At 42.4% G+C, this 12,290-nt stretch overlaps 1 protein-coding gene across 1 annotated transcript in view; it reads right to left on the reverse strand.

Moving 5' to 3' along the window:
- Window positions 1–12,290, reverse strand: part of atrn (attractin) — a 112,174-nt gene that overhangs the window by 70,459 nt on the left and 29,425 nt on the right. Inside the window, exons 12-17 of the mRNA XM_070841789.1 lie at window positions 7,820–8,043; window positions 6,489–6,610; window positions 5,828–5,966; window positions 5,365–5,546; window positions 2,683–2,902; window positions 1,766–1,951 (exon numbers count right to left, since the gene is read on the reverse strand). Coding sequence (XP_070697890.1) covers window positions 1,766–1,951; window positions 2,683–2,902; window positions 5,365–5,546; window positions 5,828–5,966; window positions 6,489–6,610; window positions 7,820–8,043 — 1,073 coding nt within the window. The remainder of the gene's footprint in view (window positions 1–1,765; window positions 1,952–2,682; window positions 2,903–5,364; window positions 5,547–5,827; window positions 5,967–6,488; window positions 6,611–7,819; window positions 8,044–12,290) is intronic.

Here is a 12,290-nt window from a genome sequence, read left to right on the forward strand (position 1 = left end):
GAGTCACATGAGAAGATCAATAGAACAGTTGTGTGTGTGTGTGTGGAGCTGGTGCCAGGAGCAATTAGTGTAGCATAACATTTGTAAAGTGATCGAAACAGCTTGCCAAACGTTTTGCCAAAACAGCAAAGATCAGTAATTAACAAGTTGTATCTTGTTTATTTAATCTGTAAACAAATTGAGCTATGAAAAGATTTTTTTGTTTTACCCATGAAGCTTTGGACAGAGCCACCGTGACATCACTGATTGCTCTGTGCCGCTTTGAAGCCTCGAATTGAGAATTTCAACAGTCGCCATCTTGGCTGTTATCTTGATTTTGGAGCCAGAAGTGGTCAAGTTAAGGCAATAAAATAAAATGGGCCATAATTTACTAAACGAACATCACGCTGTACTTAAGACGTGAAGCTGTCGGAGTCGGCTGAGACTGAGATCATTAATTCATTAGGAAATGTTTACTGAAACAAGTGAGGAGTAGGCTTTTAGCATTCATCTGATATCATATAGCTATTGTCTTATATCGGCTTTTTCTCTCAGTGAGTGACTTTGTCCACAAGTGTCTGATTAGAAACATGAAACTGTGGAGTTATGAGACAAATATAATCTTGTCCCAAACATTATAGAGGGGACTATATGCTCAAGTGGTTGAGTATATTAACTGTAACTAGAGCATTACGTGAGCAAACTTCAGATTTATGCTTTTATCTTCATGTTTGCTTCCATAATTTGCGGCTCATGAATCCTCCCTGGGAGAGTGGTAGATGCCAATGTGGCTGTTGCACCTAAATCAGAGGTTTAAATAGTATGCTGCAACATTGTCATGTGTCTACGGCAGTAACAGCGATTTATTTGGGGCAAATAGGAAAAGAACTGGAATAAGAAACGCATGGAAAGACTTGTGCACCATTAGTAACATTAACAACCAGAAGTACACATTTTATGTGTAATCACTGGCTTTCCACTCAAAAGATGCCAATGTTTCTCACACTGAGGAATGAGTCAAACCAAAGGATAAAAAGATGAGCATGTGACCTGGTGGTAATTATAGAAAACACAGGAATGTCCTTCAAAGAAAAGCTTCATTTCCACCCAAGTAAATATTCAGATATTATTAGAAACTTTATCCTTAATATTTGAAGGTTCAGGTGACCAGTTCTGCTGCGTCAAATGACCACCGTCTCTATTTTTCCTGAAACTATTACTATTTCTACTACTACTACTACTCTTTCCAAGAAAGGAAACAGTTATTCTTTTCACAAATTAGAGCCCCTACAGAAGGTGTTACACCAAGAGGGGTTCAAGAGACTGAAACTGTGAAAGACTAACAGGTTCTGAGGGTTAGTTCATGTGAGCTCATTTGATATTTGGAGTCTCGTCTCACTTTAAAAAGGAGAAATATTACCGTTATTACTGACACCACTATACTCAGAGCCAAAAATAGTAACAGCAGAGGGACAATGTCCCGCTTCTATCAAGTATCTAGCCACAGGCTTTTTAAATCACTTCTTTGTTTTCAGAGGTTTTTAATTTCAGTCTACATACTGCACACTGTTATGAAAGAAACTCAACGGCATCATTTACATGTGTTTTGCATTCCATGTCATGATGTAATAATGGGAAATTATTTTCAGGCTCAGAGTGTGTATATACTGCGGTTGTGGCGTCTTTTGCCAAAATAAAAAAACGACAAGAATCACAGCGACTGTCATATCAAACATGTAAGTTAATCTACAAAAGGGAGAGAAGTGAACAAAATAAGATGTCTTACGTGGACAAGTGTTCATGGTGTACCACTCCATACACTGTCCGAAGGGGAAGGAGGCCACGTAGGCGTTGGAGTCCACGCACTGCTTCATGTTGCTGCACCACATGCACTCTGAGCTGCTGCTGGTGCATTCGCTGCAGGTGGTTCTCATGGCACACGGTGTCCGGCACTGCTTGGCGCTGTGGTTGGCTGAGGAATGTTTTAAAGAAGTTATGCTTACACCCACTTGGAGTTTTGAACGCATAGATTTTCAGCATGGGATGTCTCAGTGGGAGTGAAACCTCCTCTGGTATTGCTCTCTTTGCTGAACCCTACTGGACTATGATACACAAGAGAGAAGAGAAAAATCTGTTTGCACAAAAAAAGTTGATCCTCAAAAACTCTCTGGTCGAGTTCAAACAGTCAGATTTCTGATGGAATTAAGTTGAAACTTTGAGGAAACATTTCTATTACGAGTTGCCTGATTAATACGACTTCCATGTCTGTGCAAAGCAGCTAGAGGCAGTCACATCTGCTGTTAAGGAGGCGCTCTAACAAATTTGGAATATACTTCAGTAAAGTTGGGTGACTTGCAACGGGCACATTAAAAGACATTAAAAATAAATGGACTGTTTCTTTAACTTAAACCAGAACTTGAACCAGAGCAAAAATACTCTGATGCCAGGGATGTTGGCATTTTCATGTCTGGGTGTCATAAATGACTGCAAGCTGTGATTGGTCAAGTGTACTCTGACATTTCTCACATCCAACTCATGGCAAAGTCTAGAATTTAAGATTAGACAGCGACCATCTCAAAAGACACAAACCTAGTTTGATCCAGGCAAGTATCACATAGAAAACATCTACTTAACATCTTCCCACATGATAATATTCTGGAACCTAACACCTCTTTCCCCTTTTGGTTTTGATTCATCGCCCACCTGGCCGTTCACACAGACTGCCGTTCACTGGGTTGATGCAGGTTTGTGCTTTCAGTCCGCTGGACGCCGGCTCTGCTAGGTAGCCGCAGAAACCAGCGTCGCTCGGCTCACCAGGCAGCCACTGCAGGGTGGTGTTGGTGAAGGGCGACATGTCCTCCCAGCACCAGTACGACACGTTGATCTTCCTGAGCCCCACCCAGGGCGTCACTGAGGCCTTGTACTGCAAACACACACACCAGTGAGCCAAAGTCAAAACAAGGAGTTCACACATTGTTCTCTTTAGGCATGAGCTGATTTGGGGTCCTGCTTTACTACATCCGTTCATCATCTTTCTGTAAATCTGCTTCTTAAACATCTCCGATAATAAAAAAGAGAAACCCTTTATAATAGCGTGGTGTTTGGTCATGTTTTCACTTCAAAAAGGAGGAGAGCCGCAGCTTAAGGGCCAGTTATTCTGTAGCTAAAGTCTAATGTGACATTTGAAGGAAATCAATGTCAAAAACACATTTTGATATCTATGTTTTTTGTCGGAAATCGAAACTTTGCCCTGATTGTAAACACCTAAAAAAGAACATACAGTTGATCTGTTTGACATAAACTCCCCTGGACGGCCAGAGAGGCAATAAAAGCAGCTTTACTTCACTTGACCTGAGAGTCTCTGTTATCCATCCCATCTCCAATCAATGGCCACGCTGTTGCAGCGCGCAGCGTAAACAAAGAGCTCGATCGCTCACAGACGTGGGTCGACTTACTGTTCCATCAGCATTTAATTGCATTTCTTGGATTGATTGATCTCGGCTGGAAATAGTTGGAAGCGCTAAACAGCACAAACAGTGTCAGCATGATATGGTGAATACCAATGTTAGAAAAGAGAAGTTACACTTCACTATCTCTTCTCTACCTCTCAGCACAAAGATTAGCTGGAACTAACCAACAGAACTGACTTTAGACCAACAGGGGAAATCTACACAACTTCATTAGTATGGATGGAAAGCACTCCTCAGTTCCAGCCACGTTTAATGATTCAGACTCAAATGGTTTGTGTCTTTTTTTTTCCTACAATATTACATCCTCCATGTGGTGGCTGCAGGGAACTATGTAGGATCATAAGTGGCTTACAGCTCTGCATGGGTGGCTTCAGTGCGGGATGGCAGCGTTTGTGCCTGCTGGGTGATCTACGCTGAAGTATGACTGCAGCTGCACAGTAGATGTTTCGTTTAAGTGCAGACCGGGTCGTTGGAACTGTCGCAGTGCTTTTGACACGTTTGGGATTATGTAACACTCTTCAGTGAACTCAAGTGCAAACACACACTCAAATATTTAGACAGCTTTTGCTGTGATCTTGGCCAATAGTGTGGCTCCCATACCTCTTGTTAACCTCAGGAATATGTCTTTTTTTTTTGTAGCGACCTTTCTGGACATTTACAGGCAACACTTTAGAGCTGATAATCAACTATTATTTTCATTATCTATTATTGATTGAGGTGGCTGCAGAAACACAACAATATTCAGTTCACAGAAATTTAAGAGATAAAAGTTGCTGATCCTCCAGAGAATGGTTGGTATCTACAGTGTGAATCATTCACCCTCTATTACATGATCTAGTATTTAGTGATCAAACGTAATCAAATCTCCATCTTAACAAATTTAAAATGTTTTCAGGTTTTTTTGTACTCGCAGTGAATTTTAGCCAAGCGCAGAGAACTAATCTGACTTGACTCGTACTGGATTATACTGGATTTCTTGATTGTCAACATTCTGAGCAACGGCGAGTAAAGGGTGTTGGATCAAAGCTGCGAGGCCAAGCGCACATCTACAAAGACAAACACGTTCAAGACTTGTTCAGCAAATCATCACGTATACTGCCAATACAGGAAAGAGTCAAGATGTGTGTGCTATGTCAGTGTGTTAATTTAATGATGATGATGTCTAAGATCTAAGCTAACACTGCGTCTCTCCGTCATTCACACATCTATTTGTAGATATGTGACCTGCATGTGATGATAGAAACGGCAGCTTGCGATGGCTGGCTGCTTGTTGGGATAGATTTCTGAGTATTTGCTCTAATGGGGCGAGAGAGAGATATCTAAGCTCTGAGGAAAAGAGTCTGTTAATGGAAGATTTGTTTTACACTCGCTGGGCCAAAAACCACAGACAAGAAGAATCCAATCAGAGATACCTGCAGGTAGGAAAAAGCAACATCTGAAAAGAGGGCAGCTAACACAAACACTTCCAAGTGCTGAAACTAAAAAGGTGCAGACAAATAAGATACATCAGAGGTAACATAAGAATAAAGAAGGCTTCTTTGTAGTTTTCTTTCTTGAATTAGTGTGTCAGGTCTTGTTGGATTCTTTGTTCCCCCCCTTCTGCTTTTGTTCCATCCATTCATATGCATCTCTGCTTCAACATGTTCTCAACTTTGTCAAAAAGAGGCTCCATGTACAGTGAATCGTTATTCATTTAGCTGATATATATAATTCTCCAGTTCTGATGCTGATGTGATCTTCTCGCTGTAATTATCCATTTTATCTTCCCCACTCTCAAGTGTTATCGACATCTAATTCGCTGCTGGTGTGATGACCCAGTTTCCCAAAGGAGAAAATTAATATTTCTCTAATCTGATAATTAATACCCAGGACTGACCCCCACCCTCCTCCTCCTCCTCCTCCTCCTCCTCCTTACCACCACACTCATAATCTGCAGCTCCTTCAGGACAAAGTCCACCTTCTTCTGCGTGGTTAGCGAGGCCAAGACGGCGTTGTGGCTCCTGCAGGCCAGCTTGGCGTTGTCGTACGAGTCCTTTGCCGTGATGAACTTCAGACAGGAGTTGCCCACCAGGTGCCAGCTTTCACCGCACACATTTTCTGCAATGGAGAGAACAGATGAGGAGTTGTTACTATTGATACTATAAGTTGGCTGACTGCTGAAATGGAAGCACGATCTATCATTTTTTTGTTATCCACTCTCATTACTGTTTTTTCTTTTCACTTGTACATGACCTACAGGTGGGCAATTACTACCCACAAGGCACATTACAGCAATAGTAATACTTACTTCCACTTAGACGGAGCAGTATTGTAACTTTGCACTCGTGTGCTGCTAACTTTTAAAATGGTTTTATTTCCATTTCCTAACAACCAGTCACCTGGCAGTGAGATGCACTCCTGGTTGCGAGGCTCCCACTGGCAGTTCTGGTCCACAGCGCAGCTCTTGCAGCTGGTTTTCTTGTTGCACACATATGAGGGGTTGTCCTTGGGGCAAACGTCAAACTCCCCTATGGCCCCCTGGGAAGAGAAAGCAGAAATTAACAGGCATCAACTCTTGGGACTGAAAGAAGCAAATTATTACATTTCATGCCCCATAAATGACACCCGCCATGGTGGTGCGAAATGAACGAAATGAGGAGAAGGGAACAGAATATGAAGAGGATGCAGGTCTTTCAAGATTCATGACTTTTTTATTGAAAAAGATTGAATATAAAGAGTCTTATTATGTCCTTCCTGCGAATGCAGCTATTTGAGTAGAAAGCAGTGTTCTCTCGAGTATTAGATTATCAAATGATTGCCGTCAGTCAGACCGACCCTTATTAATCAAATACTTTAGAGACAATAAGAGGGCTGGACACGAACTATCCTGGTGTCATATTGCATCTAAATGAACGGTGATTTAATCAGATTCCAGGTTGCAGGTTCCATTATTCCAAGAACATGATTCATTTATATAATCATCAAATTTGTCATGTCCTAATTCATGAGGTGTAATAACTCTTAGCGTGGTTAGCATCGTCTGGGGGTCCATTTTCCTACCGTGGCAGAGGTGCAGTTGCTTCCCAGAGACACACACTGGCCTGAGCACCACTGGCAGCCATTGGTGTTTGCAGTGCAGCTGTAGCAGTCTGTGTACTGGTCACACCTCTCGTTGTCAGCATCTGCAAAATTAGGAAGAACATCACATATAAATAGTTTTGTTCAACAAACAATGTTCAATTTAATGGCAATACAGACAGAAAAGCACACAACATGAGCTTTCTTCTGGGGAAACTTGGGGAAGTTGACTGCCAGACAGCAGCAGAATAGGAAGGCCTCCCTGGTATTAAATGTGCCTCAAAGATATTCCAGAGCGCAGTTTCCATCTGCCGGTGCTTCTGTAGACGCCGACACCGGAAAATGAGAGCATCCGTGTTGCAGAAACTGAGGATTTTTTTGTGACAAATGGCAAAAAGAAGAATTCTCAGAAGGAAGCCGAGAGACCTGGCTGAACTGTCCCTGATGATTACTGCTTCCTGTCCCATCTGACACACCTGACACACACACACACACACACTTAGGGCAGCAGAACCTGAGAACTAGGACACTGTCATTTTGAAGGAAAAATACTAAATGCAATGCAATGTGTTTGTAGGACACATCAACTCATGAGGAACACACACTTGTATTCCCACTAGCACAGACACTTGGGTGGTCTTCCAAACCCTGCAGCTACTAGTTCTTATCACTGTGAACTCATTTTGTGGACACTTGGTGGTAATATTTTAGGGATGCCTCTGTTTTTATTGACTGATCGATCTGCTTATTTCCCCAACTCATCTTTAATAAATGTTGTAAAATGCCAATTAAAGAGCCAAAGATGAACTTTTCAAATATCCCATTTTCAGATATTACTAAAATAGTTTCAAATATCCAAAACACACAGTTTGGAAATTTAAAAACAGAGAAGAAGCAAATCCTCACATGCAGCTGGTGACTGTTTGACATTCTGGATTGATAAACGGATAATAATAGAAATTGTTGTTGATCATTTTCAGCTGATCCAGTTTCAGCAGTCACACATACAGAAATCACAGCATCTTGACAGTTTCTAAAGATGCACCAAGACCTCAAACAAACACAGAAAACCCTCCCTAGCGACACACTTTTTTTTGCCATTTTGACTCTCTGATGTGCAAGACCGCGCTGGCAGTCTGTGACAAACAAGTTTCTGCCAGTCTTTGCATGTCATCGGATATCAGTGTTGTGAATGCAGACGAGTTCTGCAGACGCCCAAGATGACTACAAGAATCTAAAATCATCTGGGAGTACTTTCACATGGCAAGACGTGAACCAATGTGTGGTTTTACAGCAGCAGCAGTGTCACCCACACGATCGTGTGTTACAGGATGCCGGTAGCTGCTGTTGTTCGCTTCCAACAGCGCTGCTCTCCCACGGCAGGCAGGTCCCCTGGGTGCTGTTCCAGACGCAGTGGATCCCTGGCCAGGCCTGGCTGCAGGAAGCCATGCTGGAGAAGGCCAAGCAGCTGGGCGAGGTGTACATGAGGACATCACTGAGCAGCAGGCTGTTGAAGCCGCCGAACACGTACATAGCACTGCAAGACAAGAAAGGGAAGGAGGTGTTAGAGAGCTACAGGGGAAGGCGGTGAGAAAATGGAAGGGATTCAGTAAAACGATTTCTGCCCCGCATTCTCCAAAGTTTCGACCTTTTCTGCACAGCGAGAGCCAGACAAGCTTAGTCCGAGGGCTCGTACTCTTCTCTGGGCTTCAGCCGACCTCACAAGTCTGCTAAATCCCCAACAAGTGCTCTCTTCCTATGTGGATGGACCTGACAGACCTCCCTGCTGGGTGTGGAGTGATTGTGTTAGGCTGCCAGTCTAGGGCATTTCTGAACATCTTTCTACACTGGCCTCTGTTCAGCTGCTGGGATTAGTGTGTGAGTGCGAGTCTGTGTGTGTACGAGTGGGCTGGTGGCAGCGGCGGCAGGGCAGGGTGGATGGGTAATTTGCACCAGTCTGATCATAAGTCTCCCCGGATCACGGAGGGCACACTTCAAACTGTTCGCTCTGGACGTCCTGCTGAGCGCACGGATAAGGAGGAGGAGAATGTGAGTCTTACAGGGGCCCACATAAAAGCAGGGGCAAAGGACGGCCGAGACACCGGCAGGATGAATTTAAGAGAGTCGGTTCATTCGAATGACAGAAAAACATACTTTCTCACTCAGTTTTAAATAATCCAGGTTTTCAGATATTCCTGCCTCCACCTTAATAGAGCAACGGTGATTGGAAATTCTATCTGTAGTGTGGGCGCATTGTCCTCATTACACCGGACACACATGCTGTCAACAGTTTCCATAGAGACAATCTCTTCAGTAGAGAGCAGTTCAAGTAAAAAGTGAGGTCTGATGCTTTAAGACATAAAAGGGCTTAGCAACAGCAGCTGGACAGATAGGACAGACTGGATGTATCATTTCTGTGATAAAAAAAGGGTTTATGATGTGGTCTGTAAGGGGTAAAGGTTGAATAAGAACAATCATAGGATTAAACATGAAGATATTCAATATAAGTACACATTACAAACAATCCAAAGGAGGAGTTAACAGTGACAAAGCCACAGACGCACCACTTAATTCAGAAGCACTGGTTTATAAAAAGGAGTTTTTACTAGAGATTTAAAGGAAGTCACTAAGGAGGCAAGACGTGTTTCAAAAGGAAGACTTTTCCACGGTTTGGGGGGCCCTGACAGCTGAAGCACTGCTCTCTCTCCTCGAGTTTTTAAAGTCTAGACCACAGGGATTGCTAGCAGAGTTTTGTAGCAGGATCTGAGGTTGAGTGTAGGTACATATGGACAGGAAATCTATGTTGGAGCAAGTTAAAGCAAGTAAAGAGTGAAACCTCGAAAAGCAACTCTACAATCAAGTGGAGGCTCATCCACACAGGCTGAAATGGGGTTATGGAAGGTGATGTCTCCTATTTGTTTGACTTATCCATTAATGAATCAGATCAGATTTTCCTGCAACATCAGTATTTTGTCGCTGCTTTTGAAAAGAGTCAAATGCATGTCTGCTGATTTTCTCGTAAATTGTGACCAATTTCCTGCAGGCTACATTTTCCATCTTTTCCTCTCCATTATGTATTTTATCATTTTGTTTTTAAGCCTTACTGTAAAGTCTTCTTTCTAAAGCAGATATGTTGAAATAAAGCTTGATGTTGCTGCTCTAAATTCCTTCTTGAGATCGGCGATTGCGTTGAATCTGAATTTGATCACTGAATGACTGCACGAACAAACTCTTAATTGCTCCTGAGGAACAGGAGTCACCAGTGAGGATTGACTCAAACAGGGCTGGTGATTCATGTTAATATTTGATGCGTTCTCTACAACACGGTGTATAATTTAATATGGATCGCCGTGTCTTGCTCTGCTGGTGGTGCAGATAATACTTACAGATGAGTCATCCCTCCTGGTCGCAGCACCATCCCCATCACAATCTATTCGTATCGCAGACTAATAATCAAATGTCATGTATGAACGCACAAAGGATTATTTTCCAGGGTAACAAGGTTTAGAGTTTTTTTCAGTTATACTGTCTCTGTCAGTTGTTTCTCCACGTTTCCCTTTTCCCCCACGCTGCCAGCTTTGTTATTAATATGTTGGGCTGACGGATGAGTTTCTCTGTCAACTGCACATGTGGGTTTCTGCTGAATTACAATTACAGGCAACATGCAATTGTTCCTGGATTTCTTTTATACGAATACAATGGAAGAATTACAAATGTTCTAACAGTGTTTTTAATGGACCTTGTTATAATCAGACCATCTGCACACTGGGAATTTTGAACAATTTGATTTACAAAGCCAATTATGAGTGAAAGTAAACAACAATTAAATACAAAATGATGAAGCCTATAAAGTAAGTTTCTAAATGATCACAAGCTGGAGATCAAAAGAGTCAGGTCATAACTTAAAGGGGACATACGATGCTCATCTTTTCAACATAAATGTGTTTCCTCTCCTGCTCCATCTTTCAGCAAACGTGTGTGAAAACAGTGACATCACACGCAGCGATCTGTTCAGCCGGTGACCTCCGTCAGCCCTTCAGCAGGCCGGCTGTCCCACCCACTGAAAACCTGACTCCACCTCGCTGTCCACCGTAGCTATGTGGCCGACACCAGCTCTGGTAATAAGATGTCAAAAAGGTGCTAGAAAAGCACAAGATCTGTGCTATTATTGGCTGCAAAACCCCAAACAACAGTCTTCATGTCCTCCCACCATCTGTGGAGGAGCCGACCAGAGGATTTACTTTACACTGACTACAAAACATGACTTGTCTGTGTGTGTCTGTGTGTGTGTGTGTAACTATATTTTATTATGGTCTGCTTTCTTAACGAGGGCTATAAGTGGTTCAAGCACAAGGATGGATTGATAGCAGCTGTTTGTACGCCTGCTTCAGACTTGGAAGCTGCAAGTTTTTCTATGTTTAATGTTGTTTTGCTGTTTATTTGGCAGGTTAAACTGCTGAACTTGGTGTTAGCATGTTGTGTGGCTAATGTGGTTCCCTTTGGTCCCTGCTAAGGCAAAATAATGTGCTTTTTGAACATTACAACATGTAAACATATTCTAGTTGAACCTGAAAATGAGCATATGTCTCCTGTAAGTCAGTGTGAGTAAAGTGTAGTTTGGAGTCGGTCACTTTCTTGATCCCACAAAGCAACAACATAGCCATTTTGAGATCTTGTCAATACTTGGAAAGACACGGTTCTGTTAACAACTTCTTCTGCCAGAAAACATTTCAGTTCATAATTTCAAACTCCCATAATGAGCTTTACTTTCTCAGGAGAAAGCATTTAATCATTTCTCCCACCAAATACAGGATATTTTAGTTTGGTTTGATATATTTTTTTCCTCCAGTAGGCTCTGCTGAGTGTGTGCAGATTGTTCCTACATCCATGTTCCAAGTGCTAAGAGACGTGATCATGAATAAAAGAACGGGGAAAGGAACCAGGGAAACTAATCTCTCACTAGAAAAGCTGAAACGTCCCATAATGTAAAACTGAGTACAATGTATTCGAAAAGACAAAAAAAAAAAACTACGTCCCAGCTCACATCACATGCAGATATGCACTGAACATATTTGTTTGCATCACAAATTCCATTTCGACATGTCTTTAAATACCACGAGTGCATAATCTAAACCTGCGTGGGCCCCGGTGGAAATAAGACCTGTCACTCTGGTTTACATGCACTCAAGAAACAAGGTTACTGAGAAAAATCAGGTTAAGACAGGAAATAGGAAATCTGCCAGGTTTCTGCCGCACACAGAAACGCATCTTCCCAACTCACAGTGTTGCATTTTATTAGTGAAGCACAGATGGAAAACAGCCGCAAGAGTTGGTGCCGTGGAACTCAATGGGGGGTATTAAATGCTATTTGATGGTGGAGGAGGTGAGCGCTGTCATGCCTCAGATGTGAATCCCATCATCTTCAAACTCCTTCCACTATTCAGCGACCCCTTTAGGAAGCATCTGCATTTGTTATGTCTACTTGTTTATTCACATTCTCCCTCTAGTTTGTGAGCCATCTTTATGAAGACACCCAGCTTCCTTTTCACTCCCTCAGTCTGAGTGTGTGGACTGGAGTGTGTTTTCTCCTGTTGCTATGGTAGTTTCCTTATGCTGGAGCTTTGCCGTATACATGTCCAGTGTGCACGTGTTCATCCTGTGTTTATACTCAAAGCATTCATCTCACACTGTCCATACTATCTATACTGTCTCCACGTGTCATCATATCTACCCCTCACTGTTTATTCGTATATTTCCACTATACATAATGTACATTCACTGCAC

This window comes from Pempheris klunzingeri, chromosome 13, assembly GCF_042242105.1.
Source record: "Pempheris klunzingeri isolate RE-2024b chromosome 13, fPemKlu1.hap1, whole genome shotgun sequence".
Lineage (NCBI taxonomy): Eukaryota > Metazoa > Chordata > Actinopteri > Acropomatiformes > Pempheridae > Pempheris > Pempheris klunzingeri.